The sequence below is a fragment of the Aegilops tauschii genome, chromosome 7, assembly GCF_002575655.3.
Source record: "Aegilops tauschii subsp. strangulata cultivar AL8/78 chromosome 7, Aet v6.0, whole genome shotgun sequence".
In the NCBI taxonomy this organism is placed as follows: Eukaryota; Viridiplantae; Streptophyta; class Magnoliopsida; order Poales; family Poaceae; genus Aegilops; species Aegilops tauschii.
In genome coordinates, this window is record NC_053041.3 from 43,167,980 (window position 1) to 43,189,272 (window position 21,293).

The 21,293-nt window shown below is 46.2% G+C and overlaps 1 protein-coding gene across 1 annotated transcript in view; it reads left to right on the top strand.

Annotated features, from left to right (window-relative positions):
- The first annotated feature begins 868 nt into the window (after nt 1-868).
- The window catches only part of LOC141026730 (uncharacterized), a 29,544-nt gene continuing 9,119 nt past the window's right edge, over nt 869-21,293 (top strand). The window contains exon 1 of the mRNA XM_073503577.1: nt 869-1,010. Within this exon, the coding sequence (XP_073359678.1) occupies nt 869-1,010 (142 nt within the window). The remainder of the gene's footprint in view (nt 1,011-21,293) is intronic.

Consider the following 21,293-nt stretch of genomic DNA (forward strand, 5'->3'; position numbering starts at 1 on the left):
AGCAGCACACGGCCTCGACTATACATGGAAACTAGGAGGCGGGGCTAGGTAGGAGATGATCCTACATACACATGCGATACACTACCTATACAAAATATATTCAACGGTGGTGTTAGAGCATCTCCAACAGGCGCGCGATATTAGCGCCGCGCTGGAAAAATCGATATATTTGCGCGCGCAGCCGTTCCGGGTGCTCCAGCGGAGGCGCAAAAAACACGCGCGCGGTATAATTGGTTCAGCGAACGGAGCGAAACGACATCGCGCGCCGCTTATTTCGCGCGCCCTCTCCCGCGCGCTTGAGAGCGATGACTCGGCGCGACTTCCACCAACCTCCATATCCAGGCGCTGGCGCCGCCGTCCACACCTCCCCATTTGCTCCGGTGACCCGACGGCACTTCCTAGGCCTATCCCAAGCCGCCGCTGCTTCCTCCACCTCCTCTAGTTGCCGCCGCCCTTCAAGCGCGCCATTCCTCCGACGAACAGTGCCCGGCCGCCCACTGCCGCTCGGCACCCACAAGGTGTTTGATATTGAAGAGGAGGAGCACCTTGCAGTGATCCTAGCTATGCACATCAACAAAAAGCCAAAGCACGGTGGTTCAGTTGTGGGTCATTAGAAAATTTGGAGGGATAAGGTCGATGCTGACTACAAATTGATCAGGCACTATATTGTGGATAATCCCGTGCCGTTTTAGGATGAGCATCGAGTTGTTCAGGGGCATGAAAGAGAAACTGGCAAGCCATGATCAGTTTTCAACAAAGGAGGAATGCCAACGGAGAACTCGGGCATAGCACCTTTCAAAAGGTGACAGCCGCTTTGCGTATGTTGGCATACGGTATTCCGGCTGATCTAGTTGATGACCACTTGGCCATGGGTGAGAGTCAAGCCATCATGTGTGTCATGCGCTTCACAGTCGAAATTGTGCAAGTGCTTGGTACAGAGTATTTGAGAGCTCCCAATGCTGAAGACGCCACAAGGCTTTTGGAGATGAACAAAGCTCGCGGGTTTTCAGGTATGCTTGGCTCAATAGATTGCATGCATTAGAGTTGGAAGAACTGTCCTAAGGCATGGCATGGACAATTCCACGGCCAGAAAAAGGGTTCACTATAATCCTTGAAGCGGTGGCTGATCAAGAGAGTTGGATTTGGCATTCTTTTTTTGGAATGCCTGGATCTTTGATGACATCAACGTTCTTAATCAGGCACCACTATGGATACTATCTTGCGAATGGCCTCTACCCAAAGTGGCAAATATTTGTGAAGCCATTAAAAAAATCAGAAGGTAAGAAAAATCTTGATTTCCACAATGCTCAGGCGGCGGCTAGGAAAGATGTGGAGAGATTTTGGGAATATGCAAGCCCAATTTGCTATTGTGAGAGGACATGCTAGATTTTGGGATCAAAAGATCCTTTGGTACATCATGCACGCTTGTGTGATAGTGCATAACATGATCATCAAGAATGAGCATGGCCAAGATTTATACTACTCTCGTATGAGCTCCTGGGACGTCCCGCGTGAGTGCGGCGGATGGCTGCAAGGGTGGCCCAATTTGTTGCCTCCTCTCATGCCATTCGACGTGCCGAAAGCATGATGATCTTCAAAAGGATCTAATCGGGGAGTGGTGGGCATGGAATGGCCGACAAAACTAGTGATTTGTATGTATGTTTGAAATTGTATTGTTGAACTATTTGTTGTACTGGTATAAATTAAACTATTTATTGTTGATTTACTTTTTATGTGTTTGATCTTCTTGGTTTTATGTGAGTGGCAAATGTTGTTTGTGCTGGGCGCGCGCGCCGTTTTTTTGGAGCGCCTCCTGGAGCGGCTCGCGTGCGCAATATTTTGCATCGGCCGCTGGAGCCAGCGCTCTGCTGCGTGCAAAAAGGTGCTATTTCGGTGTTGTAAAGGTTATTTTAGCGCGCTGGGTGTTGCGCGTCTGTTGGAGATACTCTTAGGTTAGGTACAGTTCGGTCAAGGGACCACACATATGCGTACTAGTACGACAGTCCTACGACCTTACATGTCACTGTATGTATGTATGTATGCAATTAAAATGCAAGCGCGACACTGATGATCCTGCGAAATCGATAGGGAAAAAAGTAGGACTATGTGACAGGCGCCTGAAAATTTCTGGTTTCAGTCAAAAAAAAAAAATCCCTGTCCGTCGATTTGCATCCGAAGTCTGAAACATAAGCTAGTATCATTGGGTTGACGGAAAGATTGTATTGCTGCAAGCTATTGTATTTGTCTTCTGCAATATGTGGGTGCCTTCACGCTTGATTGTGTCTCCATGGGAACGTCAACCTCTTCAACCCCCTCTTCCTCGGCCTCGGCTTCCTACTCCTCCTCATCCTCCTCCACTTCGGGCTCACAATCCTCGTCACGCTCTTGTTGCTGAGAAAACATCGAGTCATAGTTGAGCTCATCAAGGACAAGCATATGTTACTCCTCCAGAGATGACAAGAATTTAGTCGTGTTCATGTCTATAATACGGCCGCAAGCAATCAACAATTGATGCACCAGCCGAAATGAAAATACATTTTTTACCTTGATGGCATTTTATCGACTACTTGGCTGCCATAGCCCTTGGTGATGGCACCGGTGACCAGACACGGGGTATGAGGTGTAGGACAACGATGAGGCACCAGAGCCGCCTTCTTCTTATTCTTCTTCGCCACCTCCTCAGAGAGCGATGTCGTGACACTGTCGGCTTCCTTGCTCGCTTGCCGGTGGCTTGAGCAACGGGAGGGCGGCCTGCCATCGCTAGAGATGCTATGTCCTTGTCACCAACCTTGCTATCGGCGTTGGTTGCTGGTGTGGTGGCCCAAAGGTGGTTTTTGGTGCCCAACCTCATCCTTGGTGCGGGCGGCGATGCAAGGGTCGTTTCTAGGGCATCGGGCCGGTGGAGGTGGCCGGCGTGGTGGCGGAAGAATCTTGCTTCTGCGTTTTGGCAGGAATCGGGAGCATAGGGTTGTGGCGGCGGCGACGGGAATTTGTGACCGTTCAGGCGGGAAGAGAGGGTGCCCAAACTTGTGATCTCGCCGTCGCGGGGCAAGTATATTTGAGAGTTTGGGGCTCACTTTTGATGTCGAGGAGTAAAATTAATCAACCTCTTCATCAAGGTTTGAGGGATTGGTTAGATGCAGTTAATTCCCTATTTTGCTCCTTTAAAGGTTTTTAAGGGATCGGTTAGATATGCTTTATAAGCTCACTGGTATACTAACAATTGTACTACTTACCATCACAATGTCGGTATAAAATATAGTACATACTAGTCAACCACGTAACAAGGTATCAATAATTTCAGGCACTTATATGTTCCTCAATGTGCATGGAAGGAGTGGCAAGCTCCACAAGCTACCAGCTGGCACAAACTTCTTTTGATGAAATCAAATAGGCCACATGTGCGGAAAAGCATAGAAGCAAGCTCAGGGGATACATGGGAGAAGAAGAAAATAGAAGGCTATGGAATACAATCCGGGATTAGAAGACCGCGGGAAAGCAATGATCATTTCTTTACATCTACCACATTAAGCTGTGGGGACACTCACTTCTTCACGACGGGCTACTTTGACAGACCGGTGGATTCTAGACTAGACAAGCACAGACGACAGTTATGGAGGACACAAACCCTTTTTTATCTGCGACACTATCATGTTCTTTTTATCCACCGGGCTTGTGCGGGGGTACTTTGAACGATCTCATAATTCTAGGCAGGATTTATTACACGTCACAAGTTGCATACCGGGTAGCAACTTTATTCATGATTTTCTACGTGCTTAAACAACTAGTAATGTAATAATACCACATGACACATGTGGCAAGCAATCCAAACAATTAAAAAAATAATGCAATAATACAAGTGGGGAGGAGAACACGTTTTTTAAGCCAGCAAGGTCTTATCTCAGTTTTAGCACCGCTGGCTATGTCTTCTCTTAGTCCACACTTTGTTCTGTGGTTTGCATTAGAAGGTTATCTGTGCTAATTTGAATGGGTGCATGTTCATCCAGAGTTGGCCAATTCCGTTGTTGTGCTGTCGGATTTGCACCTCGATGCGACATCAACCTTCCATGTCATCTTTAAAGTCCAAGTTATGAGATCGAGCGCCACATAAATCACATGCATCTTATCTTTACAGTCCAGGTTATGGGAATGGAACCGACCTGATATTTTTTTCACATTATTAACTAGCTAGTGGGCCACCTACTTCAGACATCTTGTTTCAAAAAAACCTACTTAAGACAACTTGATGATGCCCCGCGCATTGCTGCTGGAAGATAGGATGGTTCAGTAACCTAGTATCTTTTTAGTAAGTAGAGAACCACCATTGTCGTCTTGCTCCGTGTTGTTGAAGAGTAGATGTCTTTGTAAGCCGGCCTTTTGCTATTTCAAAATATGTTTTCCTGAATCAAGGGAGTCAGAGAGGCACCCAAGGTTCATTGAGTCTCTTCTATTGAAAAATATATGTTTATTCAGTTGTTCACTTGCCGACTAGCCGAGTGCAACCCAATCCAGTTCATAAAGTATGTACGTACTATTATCCTAAGGGAGCGGTGATTTTCTTTATGTTTTCCGAGGACATATGATGAGGTCGTGCATGTTGCGATGTTTATTTTATGTGACACTCAATTCTGCGTTGGTTCACATCACCCATTCATTTCATTTTCTTCCTATATAGAAATCAATTCCACTTTTCAAAAAGTGACGGCTCCACATCAATTAGAAACAAAGAGAAAATATTTCCCTGCAACATACTAGCTAGTGACCCAATAGGTAGCTAGTGGGTAATGGCACTTGGCGAGGCCAATGTGACACAGGCGCTGCTGCCGTGAGTAATGGTGGTGCTGTTTATTAGTAATGGAGGTAGTATCATTTAGTCCTAGGACACACGACATAATTGTAGGTACCAACTCTAGGACTAGTCTGGTTCCATAAGAAGAAGATGCATTCTAGCATGTAGGACATAAGACACTACGATCACTTGGGCTAGAATACTATATTGTGTTGTGGGTGGGTATGTATACCACTGCATGAATCCTCTCCCAAGCACGTAGTAGCATAAATCTACAGTGAGGTACCCTTTTCTGCTCTATACAAATAGGGCATCTCTGAAGAATAGAGAAAAGCTAGTGACCTGGATAGAAGAAGCATTTAGGAATAGGAGGCAGCAGGAATGAGAGGACATTTGCTAATTATAGCTAACGGCCATACGTGATTTGAGTCTGCGCTCCTTCTTCTGATGCTACTATAGTGCATGCCTGACATACCGGTAGTGTGTCGCCACACATGTTCAGTTATTAACTGAAATCCTACTGGGATGTAATGACAAGCTGAACTAGGGGTCCTGGTGTTTCCCAAGAGATCATTAGCACCTAAATAAAGAACAAATACAGGACCTTGATACCAAATACAGTCCTAGTGTGCTTCTCCTCAACCAACCAGCCACCTAGGGATTTCCTTGACCAGATATGGCAATGAAATCATCAACCCAAGGCCACTCCCAATATGTTGTGTCTCTTAGTGTGGTCTCAAATGACTTGGTAGATATCTAGAAACAACAATGCATTGTATTTCAGTGCTGTATCTAAATGAGTGCTCATTTGTACAAACTTGGTCTATTTAAATGGAAATCGGGGTGAGACCATCACATTGGGAAAAATAGCATTCATTTAACTGATTTTAGGATTACACTTGATTTCAACCTGGTTTGTGTTTCTGCACACGCACGACACTAGTAGAAAAAGGCCCATTTGCCCCGGTTCATAAGGCCCATTTGTCCCGGTTCCTGAATCGGGACTAAAGGGTCGGTACTAAAGCCCAGTACCTTTAGTCCCGGTTCTTATACGAACCGGGACATTTGGGGCTCCACGTGGCCGCTTTGGCTTGCCCAGGCAAGGGGGCCTTTGGTCCCGGTTGGTAGCACCAACCGGAACCAATAAGCGTCCACGCGTCAGCAGTTCAGGGGTTGGGGTTTTTGTTTTTTTTGAAGGGGGGGGGGGGGGGGGGGGTTGGGGGTTTTGGGGGTTTTGTAGGGTAAATTTAGGGGTTTTATATATTGTGTTAGCTAGCTAATAGAAAGAAGTGTCCTCTCTTATCTCCGTGCTTGGTCGACGCTACGTACTATACGTATAGAGAGCAGTTGACACGCTAGCTAGTAAGCAATGAAGAAAACCATTAAGTACACAAGATCGTCATATGAACATATATATACAAAGAGAAGTGATTGACCTCTCCTTCTCCCAGAGATTGGTCGAACAACAAGTTTTCGTATATCTATCCGACGCTACTGGCTACATATATATCAAAATGTAAGATCTCTTACAATACCCTAACATCTGAGCTCAAGTTCCACATGGTATTCTCCGGCTTTATTGATGACGTGGTCAAGAAAGAATCCCGCCAATTCCTCTTGAACTGCTCGCATGCGATCTTGTGGTAGGAGTTCATTCCACATATGCCACATCTAATTTGAAGAAGGGGGTCAATACATATATATGAATGAAACTCAACACAAATGATGGTAATAAAATAAAATTGTGAATATTATTGCTTACGCACTTCATATTGTCTTTTAGAGTAGCCCCGCTTATTCTTGTCCGTCGCGTTGTAGATGAATTCGTAGACGTAGTATCCACATAAATCATTCCCGGCTTCCTGCCACAAGCACTTTACGAGAAATAGAGGTCGATCAAACTGATAATGAAGCATTATAAATGGTATTGATGAAAGTAGCTAGCTAGTAGTATTTACTTTCGGGTATGTAAATCGCAGCTCCCCCGGCAGTCCCGGAACTTGTGCGGTGAAGTCTTTCCAAACCCCGTGAGACAAAGAAAACAATTACTTGATATCAGAAAATGAACAAAGTTGCCGATATGGTGCGATAATGACCAATTGAACTTACTTCTCGAGAATTTTAGTCATGTCGGCACAGTCCTCGGGATCTTTTCGTCTCGAGTCTAAGACGGTTACTTGTCCCTGCTCAAGCTTAATCTCTAGGAGAATATAGTGGAACCTGCGCACGCATGCATAACTCATCAATTACATTACTATAACCTCGAGAAATAAGGGAAAGCGAATATGCACAAGACAGTAACACTCACTTGAAGTTGTAAGGAAAGAGTATTTTATCTTTGTTTTGATTTATGAGCAACAATCGTAGCAAGTTGGCCTCGGTTTCTTTGGGTTGAAATTTAACCGTAAATTCATCTATGAGATTTGTGTTAATGAACCCAATATCATAGATTTCTGCTTTTCTGCATTCGACGGTCTTCAATCTGCATAATATAGTGAGGATAATTATATATACATGCAATGAAAGAGCTGAGCTATATATAGAGACTTAATGACAGAACTAGTACTTACAGACAGTAGCAAGACAGTAGCAAGTGACCGTTAATTTATCGAGGGCCTTTCGATTGAAAAACTGGAAGAACTCCTCAAATGGAACAGACAACAGATCAATTCCAACGAGGTCGTGCTCCTCTTTAACTCTCAGCGTCAAAGTATCCTTCCCCCAGACTCTCTGCAGGTTTTCATGTACCAATCATGGAATCTTTGCATCATCGTTGTTAGAGCAGGACTTCCATCTTTGATGAGAGGCTTCCCGTACTGGTATCTGAATTCGTCCACCTCCATTATATCAAAATGTGAATCATCGTCGTGCATGTAATCTGCAGGATTGGTACCGGCAAGATCCCCAGATGATTAGCGACGATATCGCTAGACACCTTGAGCGGGGGGCACGATTAGTTCACTTGTTCGCCGAGCTGGGGAATTTTTTCCCACTTCTTTGTTTCTAACCTTCGATGACTGCAAGTATTTCCCGACCACTCCACTTCCATATATGACCTTTCAATAATTCGTGGTTTCTTCAGGGCATCGATAGTGCGCTTTGCTTTCACCGGATCTATCTTCTCCTCCGGAGGTGGATGTTTCTTTGCTTTCACCGTTTCAAAGAAGTCCCTCACTTCGGCTTCCACGATCTTTGCGTTTTCCTCCATGGTCCTCTCGGATGGTAACTTCTCTAGACGCTTGAGAGATGGACCGAATCTGTATTGCCTCCCACCTCTGGCTGTACTGCTAGACGCAGGGGCAGACGGAGCGGCTGTGGCTGTCTTTTTTCCTTGCTTACGAGGCGGAGAAGAAGGACTACGACGCGCCAGAGCAGCCGGAGCGGCGGCGGGTCTCTTCCGCCGTTGCTGACGAGGCAGAGAAGGAGGAGGCTGGCTGCTCGGACGCGCCGGCGCAGGCGGAGAAGGAGGCGGAGTGCCGCCACGAGCCGGAGAAGGAGGCGGAGTGCCCTGATCACTCGCCGGAGGAGGAGGCGGAGTGCCCTGACTCGCCGGAGGAGGAGGAGGCGGAGGCGTCCAGCTCGGAACCTTGATGAGCTCCTTCCGCCATAGACATGGAGTCTTCAGAGCAGAACCAGCCGAGTCTCCCCTTCACCGGTAGGGTGGTCAAGCTCAAGCTCCTCAAATCCCTCCGCTATTTTGTCCACCATCACAATAGCATATCCTCCTGGAATCGGACGGCAGTGAAAAGTTCCGCCGGGTTCAGGAGGTGCAATAGAGCCGACAACCACCTTGTCTTTGAAGTTCTGCCATTGCGTCATAAGGTGGCAATGTTGAGACACCGTGATAGCATCCACGGGGTAGCTAGCAGGAGCCGTGAAGACAGGCTCCTAAAGCAGCTCGGTGGAAGCCACACTGCTTCTCCGCTGAGATGGCGGGGTAGCTTCGGGAGTAGCTGTAGGGGAACGCAGCAGAAAACAAAAAATATCCGACCTACGCACCAGCCCAGGACCACTATGGAGACTGCATATATGGTTTGATCTTTTTCGTTACCGACTCGTAGCGCAGCGGGAAGTAGAGTCGATGACGATCGGCGGTGCAGATCCCCGCAGCTAGGATTTACAACCTCCCAACCGCGAGGTTGTATACCTTCATCTGCTCCTCAGACAGCCCTCCGGGAGGCAGTCGAACAGCCCCCCGGACGGTGTCGCGGACAGCCCTTCGGGAGGACCTTCGAAACTCGAACGGTCACTCGGACAGCCCTTCGGGAGGACCTTCGAACTCGGACGGTCACACGGACAGCCCTTCGGGAGGCACTCACGAACTAAGACCGAAACTACGATCTCTCTACAGAGTTGCACACATACGGTGTCATCTATCCGGCAGGGCTTCGCCGTCCAGAACTAGTTCCTGCCGGAACCCAGACAGCCTTACGGCTCTACGAAACTCTTTTCGTGGGAGGGAGAGAAGAAGCCAGATAATGCATGGCATGTGTATGAGAGCAAGGGATGAGTGTGGAGGGCTGCCCCTCCACCTCTATTTATAGGAAATCCCAAGGGGGCAGGGTAGTTTCACAAAAAACCCAAAATGCACATGAATGAAGTCCTTCCACAAGGACCTAGGAGTGAAACCAAGGAATAAGAGGGTCCCCAAGGGGGGATACCCCATGTGGCCGGCCACACCCCCATGAGGGGCCCAAAAAATGGCTCCTATCCATCCATGTCATCCCCAAGATCTTTTGGAGCAAAGCCCCAAAAGGTGGCTTTCCATAAAGTAACCATAAAGCTGATTTTCACTATTCACGACGACATTTTTCAGCGTCTGATCGAACTGAAAATATTTATGTGGGCTGAGAACATTTCCAGTACCCACTAAAATGATTTTCAACGCGTTCCGAAACAATTCCGGTTTTAGTGATTTTCATCTGCGAAACGCATCTGAAGTGGCTCCGGCAGCTCCGGAACATTTCCGGTTTTTATCTCAAAAAATTCCAAAAAGCTTCCAGAATGATTCTGGCATCCTCCAAGAATTATCAGGCATGTGCCGAAACCAATTTAACTTAATGGTGTATCCCGAAACAACTTTTCGGTATCATCGAAACTTATCCGATGACCTCTCTCTGCGGTACGATTCCGCTGTCCGAAACTTTTCGGTGTCCGAAACTTTTTCGGTGATTTTCTCTCAGACTCCCTGTCTAGTATTCAGCAGATAGATGACCCTTAAGCGTGTGACCCTATAGGTTCGGTGAAGTATAGACATGACCCGTAACCCCTTCCGATCAATGATCAACATCGGAGCCGTGGACACCCATATTGACCCCCTATACCCACACGAATAAATATTCGAGTGAATCTCCAGTTGCCGTGTGCTATTCCTGTTGCTTCGCGATATGTTACAAATACCCGAGGTGAGACATGTTGGCATTCCCGTGGATCAACAACTTGTCCACTATGCTAGTTACCTCGTTACCGGTATTGTTCTCTTTTCTCGTTATCGTGTTCCGGCATCCCCGTGATCAAATCACAAAGTGTCTGGCCAGACGATGATGGATACCGTAACACCGAGAGGGCCCAGAGATATCTCTCCATCGTCGGAGGAGCAAATCCCAATCTTGAGCTATCAAGTTACTTGACACACTTTTCCATGAACCCGTAAGCCGCCGTAATAGCCACCCATTTACGGATGACGTTTAACAAACCCCAAAGTTCATGAAGCAAGCATGAAGAAACTCGATACTCTCATGGTCTAAGGAATCATGCAAACGTTAACCATCTCTGTGTTATGTACCAATAAACTTGTGACGAATGAATCTCATAGCATAACATCAATCCGGGTCGATTCAACACAAATGTTCTCTTAACATTGTGCCCTCAAGGTTGCTGACATAGACATGCCCATGATCAGGAAAACATAACCATCATGCAACACTTGAGCTAGTCTTAGAGGGCAGACTAGGAATACATTTTACCGTTTATTATTCCACACGTGCATATGAGTCTTCCTCCGAGCCTCGTGGTTATTGCAGACTCGAGAACCATAGCAGTTATAGCATGGAACATAAACATAATTATGAACTAGGAGATAAATAATATCATTTATTATTGCCTCTAGGGCATATCTCCTACAGTAGCTTCGGCAGGTCCATTGATGGATGCTGATCGGGATCATGTTCCTAACAAGAACCCCGCACTGAGCAGAGAATGCTTCCTTGGTCTGGATGGGTTCAATCGGTTGGCCATCTCGCGCGATTGGTGTGATTGTGAATCTTTCATCCTGGCGCAACTTTTTCTTCGGGCCTCGTCTTGTTACCGAAGTTTTGCTCGATCCGGAGGGCTAGAAAAGAAGAAAGACGAGAGTTAATATGTGTACATACCAAAACAATTAATGCATCAATTAGCTATAGTCAGCACAGGCTTAATTAATATATATACCTGGCCGGACTCTGTTCGGTCACCGGAGCCGTCATCATGGTGTCCTTCTTCCACCGGCATTCGGTCACCGGAGCCATCATAATGATGTCCTTCCTCCTCCATTGTTCGATCACCGTAGCCTGCTCCACCCTCTCCTTCTAGACCATCGGTGTCGTTGAAATACGACATGAGATCACCTCCGGCGAGGATTATGTCCCCCAACACATGTTCTGCTTCCAAGTCTCGGTGCTCCATAGTTTCTGCAGATATTACAACATGGCAATTAATATACAAACATGACAGATGTATATATTAGTGGCAAACATAGACCTAGCTAGCTAACCACAACAAGGAATCATATTAGTGGCCTCTACCCTAGTTCCCAACCCTCGCCCCCCTCATGTCACGTTTGTCTAGTGTCAAAGGATTCAACAAAACCATGTCTTCATCATTAGGCGAAAGTAACAGGCACATGATGGTACGAAGCTCTTCAAAGTTGTTCTGGAACGGAGTCCCAGATAGGATAATTCGCTTTTTGGTACAAAGTTCAGCAAGAGCCTTCCGAATATCGCTATTTGGAAGGCCTTTGCTGAAATCCATACCAAAAGGCGGATTATCCTATCCGGGACTCCGTTCCAGAACAACTTTGCGGAACTTCGTACCATTATGCCCCGGTTACTTCCGGCAAATGATGAAGCCATGGATTTCTTCAGTACTTTGACAGACAACGTGACATATAGAAGACCCCTCAGCGACCCTCGACCCTCTACACTAGTTCACGACCCTCGACCCCTGGACGACCCTCGACCCTCGACCCCTCGGCGACCCTTGACCCTCTGCACTAGTTCACGACCCTCGACCGCTCGGCGATCCACGACCCTCTACCCTAGTTCCCGACCCTCGACCCCCTCATGTCACGTTTGTATAGTGTCAAAGGATTCAACAAAACCATGTCTTCATCATTAGGCGAAAGTAACAGGCGCATGATGGTACGAAGCTCTCCAAAGTTATTTTGGAACGGAGTCCCAGATGGGATAATACACTTTTTGGTACAAAGTTCAGCAAGAGCCTTCCGAATATCGCTATTTGGAAGGCCTTTGCTGAAATTCATAGCAAAAGGCGGATTATCCTATCCGGGACTCCGTTCCAGAATAACTTTGGAGAACTTCGTACCATCATGCCCCGGTTACTTCCGGCTAATGATGAAGCCATGGATTTCTTCAATACTTTGACACTAGGCAACCTCTCGACCCATCGGCGATCCTCGACCCTCGACCCCTCGACGACCCTCGACCCTCGAACCCTCGGCCCCTCGACGACCCTCGAACCCTCGGCCCCTCGACGACCCTCGAACCCTCGACCGCTCGACCCTCGAACCCTCGACCCTTCAACAACCCTCGAACCCTCGACCCCTCGACCCTCGAACGTCGACCCCTCGACCCCTCGATGACCCTCGACCCTCGAACCCTCGGCCCCTCGGCGACCCTCGAACCCTGGACCCTCGACCCATCGACCCTCGAACCCTCGACCCCACGACCCTCGAACCCTCGACCCCTCTACCCTCGAACCTTCGACCCTCGACCCCTCGACGACCCTCGACCCCTCGGTGACCCTCGACCCTCTACCCTAGTTCCCGAGGGTTCGAGGAGAAGAAGAAAAAAAAGCAGAAGAAGAAAAAAAGGAGAAGAAGGAATAGAAGAGAAGAAGAAAAAATAGATTAAATCTATTTTTTTCTTCTTCTCTTCTATTCCTTCTCCTTCTCTTTTTTTTCTTGTTCTTTCTCTTCTTATTTTTCTTCGTCTTCCTTCTTCCTCTTTTCTTCTTTCCTTATTTTAATTCCTCAATATCTACTAACCTAAAATCGATATCTACTAACCTAAAATGCACTAACCTAAAATCGATATATACTAACAACTTAAATAAAAAATAATACATATATGAAAAAAACATCATCATATCATCATCAACATATATGAAACAAATGCATATACGGAGGAGGCCGGCCGGACCTAGCGCGGAGCGGCGCGGACCGGGGCGGCGACAGCGTCGGGGCAGGTGCGGCACGTCGACGGCGTAGGGGCAGGGGCGGCGCGGACCGGGGCGGTGACGACGCGAGGCGGCGCGGCGACGGCGTCGGGGTAGGGGCACGCGCGGCGACGACGTCGGAGCAGGGGCGGCTGATACGTCTCCAACGTATCTATAATTTTTGATTGCACCATGCTATATTATCTTCTGTTTTGGACATTATTGGGCTTTATTATTCACTTCTATATTATTTTTGGGACTAACCTATTAACCGGAGGCCCAGCCCAGAATTGCTGTTTTTTGCCTATTTCAGAGTTTCGCAGAAAAAGAATATCAAACGGAGTCAAAACGGAATGAAACCTTCGGGAACGTGATTTTCGGAACGAACATGATCCATGAGACTTGGACCCTACGTCAAGAAAGCCACCAGGAAGCCACGAGGTAGGGTGGCGCGCCTACCCCCTGGGCGCGCCCTCCACCCTCGTGGTCCCCACGTTGCTCCACCGACGTACTCCTTCCTCCTATATATACCTACGTACCCCCAAATGATCCGATACGGAGCCAAAAACCTAATTCCACCGCCGCAACCTTCTGTACCCACGAGATCCCATCTTGGGGCCTGTTCCGGAGCTCCGCCGGAAGGGGCATCGATCACGGAGGGCTTCTACATCAACACCGTAGCCTCTCCGATGAAGTGTGAGTAGTTTACCTCAGACCTTCGGGTCCATAGTTATTAGCTAGATGGCTTCTTCTCTCTTTTTGGATCTCAATACAATGTTCTCCCCCTCTCTCGTGGAGATCTATTCGATGTAATCTTCTTTTGTGGTGTGTTTGTTGAGACCGATGAATTGTGGGTTTATGATCAAGATTATCTATGAACAATATTTGAATCTTCTCTGAATTCTTTTATGTATGATTGGTTATCTTTGCAAGTCTCTTCGATCAGTTTGGTTTGGCCTACTAGATTGATCTTTCTTGCAATGGGAGAAGTGCTTAGCTTTGGGTTCAATCTTGCGGTGTCCTTTCCCAGTGACAGTAGGGGCAGCAAGGCATGTATTGTATTGTTGCCATCGAGGATAACATGATGGGGTTTTTATCATATTGCATGAATTTATCCCTCTACATCATGTCATCTTGCTTAAAGCGTTACTCTGTTCTTATGAACTTAATACTCTAGATGCATGCTGGATAGCGGTCGATGTGTGGAGTAATAGTAGTAGATGCAGGCAGGAGTCGGTCTACTTGTTTCGGACGTGATGCCTATATACATGATCATACCTAGATATTCTCATAACTATGCTCAATTATGTCAATTGCTCAACAGTAATTTGTTCACCCACCGTAAAATACTTATGCTCTTGAGAGAACCACTAGTGAAATCTATGGCCCCCGGGTCTATCTTCATCATATTAATCTTCCAACACTTAGTTACTTCCGTTGCTTTTTACTTTGCTTTTATTTTACTTTGCATCTTTATCATAAAAATACCAAAAATATTATCCTATCATATCTATCAGATCTCACTCTCGTAAGTGACCATGTAGGAATTGACAACCCCTTATCGCGTTGGTTGCAAGGATTTATTTGTTTTGTGTAGGTGCGAGGGACTCGCGCGTAGCCTCCTACTGCATCACCCTTTCCTCCTCAAGGGAAAACCAACGCAGTGCTCAAGAGGTAGCAGCGGCGTGCGGCGACGGCGTCGGGGCAGGGTGCGCACGGTGACGAGGGCGTCGGAGGCAGGGGTGCGGCGTCGTCGGGGCATAGGAAGAGCCTAGCGGCGTCGTCGGGGCGGTGGGAAGAAGAAGTGAAACGAAAATTTCACAAGTGTTGCTTATATAGACGGAGCATTGGTCCCGGTTCGTAGCATCAACCGGGACCAAAGCACCCCTTTAGTGCCGGTTGGTGCCACCAACCGGGACCACAGGTCTCTTTTCAGCAGCCCAAAGGGCGGGAAGCAGAGGCCTTTGGTCCCGGTTGGTGGCACCAACCTGGACTAAAAGGGGGGCCAAGTCCAGGTTGGTGCCACCAACCGGGACCAAAGGCCTTGTGCTGCCCGCGTCGCGGCCAAAAGTTTAGTCCCACTTCGCTAGTTGAGAGAGCTCAAGAGTGGTTTATAAGCGCTGCTGCGCCCACCCTCTCGAGCTCCTCTCAACTGCAGGCTTTCAGGCCTAATCTGTGACTATGTGCCTGTGGGCCTACTGGGCCTGCTGCGGGCCTGAATCCTGGCCCATGGTTGGGTTTCTAGTCGTATTCAGGCCGTGGTGGCTTAGTAGGTGGCACTTTTTTTGTTTTTTTGTTGCTTTATTTATTTTATTTTGTTTCTACTTACAACAAAATACTTACTATTGCTATTTTTATTTACTCTATTAAAGTTTATTTTGTTTCTACTTATATATTAAAGTTTATTTTGTTTCTACTTATTTATTTTATTTTGTTTCTACTTATTTATTTTATTTTCTTTTTTGCTTTTTTATTTATTTTATGAAAAATCTTTTTGCTTTTAATGTTTTGAACAGAAAATACTTTGATTATTTTAGTTGCATAAATTTTATATAATTTTACATTCAATAATACCAGAGGTTTATAAAAGCTTTTTGATTGATTCCTTTAGCTATTACAGTTTCATTAAAGTTTTCTAGTTCATTCTTTTTTCTATTACAGTTTCATTAAAGTTTTCTAGTTCATTCTTTTAGTTTATTATTTTTGCTATTAGAGTTTCATAAAAGTTTTCCAGTTCATTCTTTTTTATATTAGTTCATTCTTTGAGCTAAATGACCCTGAAATTGAAAAGCATTTCAAATGAACTCTGAAAAGGTTGAAAGTTGGCATGGCATCATCGTTTCACCCACATAGCATGTGCAAAAAAGTTGAGAGGGTTACGGCAAAAACTGGATGCACTTCGTGTACCAAACGGACTATCTATTTTGAGGTATCAGGGTTTCGGACGAAAACTCATCTATTACAAAGGGATTGCATTTTTTAACTTATTTGAACTCCAGACTTTTTGTGTGTTCAAAATGCACCATTCAAAGCCACATCGTCAATTTTCAACCCTTTCTGACTTCATTTGTTATTTTTCATGCATTTACTGATTTTTTTGAGCTATATGACCCTGAAATTGAAAAGCATTTCAAATGAACTCTGAAAAGGTTGAAAGTTGGCATGGCATCATCATTATACCCACATAGCATGTGCTAAAGAGTTGAGAGGGTTACGGCAAAAACTGGATGTACTTCGTGTACAAAACGGACAATCTGTTTCGAGGTATCAGGGTTTCATACGGAAACTCGTCTGTTACAACAGGCATTTCATTTCTTCACATGTAACTGCAGTTATATTCTAGATCAAAGGCATCATCATAATAGTTGTGGAGAGAAAGTATTCACTTTTTCTTCGCTTGTGTCCTTTGCTTATTTCGCTGTAACCATGGATAATCTTCATCGTTTATCAAGGTGCTTGGGTCAGACTTGACTTTGAAGGGAGGAATTTCATGAAACTTTTCATATTCTTCGGACATGTCTGTCTTGCCCTCCACTCCCACAATATCTCTTTTTCCTGAAAGAACTATGTGGCGCTTTGGCTCATCGTATGATGTGTTCGCTTCCTTATCTTTTCTTTTTCTCGGTTTGGTAGACATGTCCTTCACATAAAAAACCTGCGCCACATCATTGGCTAGGACGAACGGTTCGTCTGTGTACCCAAGATTGTTCAGATCCACTGTTGTCATTCCGTACTGTGCGTCTACCTGTACCCCGCCTCCTGACAGATTGACCCATTTGCACTTAAACAAAGGGACCTTAAAATCATGTCCGTAGTCAAGTTCCCATATGTCCACTATGTAACCATAATATGTGTCCTTTCCCCTCTTGGTTGCTCACCGCTGTTTTGGTTGGTGCTCTTTTGATCTTGGGCGATCGTGTAAAATGTATTCCCATTTATCTCGTATTCTTTGTAAGTCAATACAGTCGAAGATGGTCCCCTGGACAACGAGTACAGCTCATCACAAACAGTGTTGTCACCTCTAAGACATGTTTCCAACCAACTGCCGAAAGTCCTGATGTGTTCACATGTAATCCAGTCGTCACATTGCTCCGGGTGTTTGGAGTGCAGACTGTTCTTGTGTTCTTCGACATACGGGGTCACCAAGGTAGAGTTCTGTAGAACTGTGTAGTGTGCTTGAGACCAAGAATGCCCGTCCCTGCATATTATTGAGTCCCCTCCAAGCGTGCCTTTTCCAATCAGTCTCCCCTCATACCGCGATTTAGGGAGACCAATCTTCTTAAGGCCAGGAATGAAGTCAAGACAAAACCCAATGACATCCTCTGTTTGATGGCCCATGAAGATGCTTCCTTCTGGCCTAGCGCGGTTGCAGACATATTTCTTTAGGACTCCGATGAACCTCTCAAAGGGAGCATATTGTGTAGAAATATGGGGCCCAGAGTGACGATATCGTTGACTAGATGAACTAGGACGTGCGTCATGATATTGAAGAAGGATGGTGGGAACACCAGCTCGAAACTGACAAGACATTGCGCCACATCACTCCTTAGCCTTGGTATGATTTCTGGATCGATCACCTTCTGAGAGATTGCTTTGAGGAATGCACATAGCTTCACAATGGCTAATCGGATGTTTTTCGGTAGAACCCCCCTCAATGCAACCGGAAGCAGTTGCGTCATAATCACGTGGCAGTCATGAGACTTTAGGTTCTGAAACTTTTTCTCTAGCATATTTATTATTCCCTTTATATTCGACGAGAATCCAGACGGGACCTTCATACTAAGCAGGCATTCAAAGAAGATTTCCTTCTCTTCTTTGGTAAGAGCGTAGTTGGCAGGACCTTCATACTGCTTTGGAGGCATGCCGTCTTTTTCGTGCAAACGTTGCAGGTCCTCTCGTGCCTCCGGTGTATCTTTTGTCTTCCCATACACGCCCAAGAAGCCTAGCAGGTTCACGCAAAGGTTCTTCGTCACGTGCATCACATCGATTGAAGAGCGGACCTCTAGGTCTTTCAAGTAGGGTAGGTCCCAAAATATAGATTTCTTCTTCCACATGGGTGCGCGTCCCTCAGCGTCATTCGGAACAGATAGTCCGCTGGAACCCTTTCCAAAGATTACGTGTAAATCATTGACCATAGCATGTATGTGATCACCGGTACGCATGGCGGGCTTCTTCTGGTGATCAGCCTCGCCTTTGAAATGCTTGCCTTTCTTTCGACATTGATGGTTGGTCCGAAGAAATCGACGATGGCCCAGGACCACATTCTTCATGCATTTGTCCAGGTATATACTTTCGGTGTCAGCTAAACAGTGCGTGCATGCATGGTATCCCTTTTTTGTCTGTCCTGAAAGGTTACTAAGAACGGGCCAATCGTTGATGGTTACAAACAGCAACGCGTGCAGGTTAAATTCCTCCTGTTTGTGCTCATCCTACACACGTACACCGTTTCAATTCCACAGTTGTAAAATTTCTTCAACTAATGGCCTTAGGTACGCATCAATGTCGTTGCCGGGTTGCTTAGGGCCTTGGATGAGAACTGGCATCATAATGAACTTCCGCTTCATGCACATCCAAGGAGGAAGGTTATACATACATAGAGTCACTGGCCAGGTGCTTTGATTGCTGCTCTGCTCCCCGAAAGGATTAATGCCATCCGCGCTTAAACCAAACCATACTTTCCTTGGGTCACCTGCAAATTCAGCCCAGTACTTTCTCTCGATTTTCCTCCACTACGACCCGTCAGCGGGTGCTCTCAACTTCCGGTCTTTCTTACGGTCCTCCATGTGCCATCGCATCAACTTGGCATGCTCTTCGTTTTTGAACAGACGTTTCAACCGCGGTATAATAGGTGCATACCACATCACCTTCGCAGAAACCCTCTTCCCGGGGGGCTCGCCGTCAACATCACCAGGGTCATCTCGTCTGATCTTATACCGCAATGCACCGCATACCGGGCATGCGTTTAAATCCTCGTACGCACCGCGGTAGAGGATACAGTCATTAGGGCATGCATGTATCTTCTGCACCTTCAATCCTAGAGGGCATACGACCTTCTTTGCTGCGTACGTACTGTCGGGTAAATCGTTATCCTTTGAAAGCTTCTTCTTCAATATTTTCAGTAGCTTCTCAAATCCTTGCCAGACACAGCGTTCTCTGCCTTCCACTGCAACAATTCCAGTACGGTACCGAGTTTTGTGTTGCCATCTTCACAATTGGGGTATAACCCTTTTTTGTGATCCTCTAACATGCGATCGAACTTCAGTTTCTCCTTTTGACTTTCGCACTGTCTCCTTGCATCAACAATGACCCGACGGACATCATCATCGGGCATAATATCGTCTGTTCCTCTTGATCTTTAGCAGCTTCCCCCGTTGCAGCATCATCGTATTCCGAGGGCACATAGTTATCAACTTCCTCTTCTTCTTCGTTGTCTTCCATCATAACCCCTATTTCTCTGTGCCTCGTCCAAACATTATAGTGTGGCATGAAACCCTTATAAAGCAGGTGGGTGTGAAGGATTTTCCGGTCAGAGTAAGACTTCGTATTCCGACAAATGGGGCATGGACAGCACATAAAACCATTCTGCTTGTTTGCCTCAGCCACTTCAAGAAAATTATGCACGCCCTTAACATACTCGGAGGTGTGTCTGTCACCATACATCCATTGCCGGTTGATCTGCGTGCATTATATATAATTAAGTGTGTCAAAAGCCATTACAGAACATCATGGATAAATAAGTGACCAAATTTATAGAAGTTCATCATCACGTTAAAACCAAAGTACATACATAGTTCTCATTGAACAACATATAGCTAGCTCTCCAGAGCATCTAATTAAACCATATATTGAAACTATGTAAAACATTTCAATACAACAACAAATGCGATCATAATCGTAACCAAGGTAACAACTGATCGAACGGCATAATGATACCAAGCCTCGGTATGAATGGCATATTTTATAATGTTCAAGCGCATTGCATCCGTCTTGATCTTGTGATCATCGACGACATCCGCAACATGCAACTCCAATATCATCTTCTCCTCCTCAATTTTTTTTATTTTTCCTTCAAGTAATTGTTTTCTTTTTCAACTAAATTTAACCTCTCTACAACGGTCAGTTGGAATTTCCGGTTCACATACCTCGTAGAAAAATAAAATCTATGTCACGTTGGTCGGCATAATTGTCATAAACAATAAATTAACCAAATAGTTATAAAAGATAATATATACCACATCCGAATCATAGACATGACGAGGGCAGACGGGAGCGGATACCAAAACCATTGCACTATATAATAACAAGCAATAATAAAAGTAAGAAAATTAGACAAGTATCTATCTAATCATACAAGTAAGAATTTTTTCCTTTCAGAAATAAGATAAGAACAAGAGGCTCACCACGGTGGTGCCAACAACGAGATCGGCGCGGGCGATCAACGGCGGTGAAGACGGGGCCGGGACGTGACGGACCGCTAAACCTAGACAAATCTTGAGGAAAATAAAGCTTGGAGGCCGAGTTTGGAGAGGAGAAAGCTTAACTAGTGTGACTCGGGCATTTCATCGAACACCTAATGTGCATAGGAGGTGAGCTAGCGCACCCAAATGCCCTCCCCTCGCCGGCCAGAAAAACAGAGCAGTGGAGTGCTCTACTCGCGGGCGAGGGGGTATATATAGGCACCTCATTGGTCCCGGTTCGTGGCTGGAACCGGGACTAAAGGCCACCCTTTGGTCCCGGTTCCAGCCACGAACCGGGACCAATGGGTGTGGGCCAGGAGCGAGGCCCATTGGTCCTGGTTCGTGCCTGGAACCGGGACAAATGGGTCCAGACGAACTGGGACCAATGCCCCACGAGGCCCGGCCGGCCCCCTGTCCGCACGAACCGAGACGTATGCCCCATGGGTCCCGGTTCGTGACTGAACCGGAACTAATGGGTTGGCCAGACCTCAACCAAAGCCCTGTTTTCTACTAGTGCGACCATGTCAACTTTGTGGCAACCTATATGGAATCCTATGAAAAAAATAGTGAAAAAACACTTGACGGGAGCCCTCTGCTAATTTGATGTTCTACGT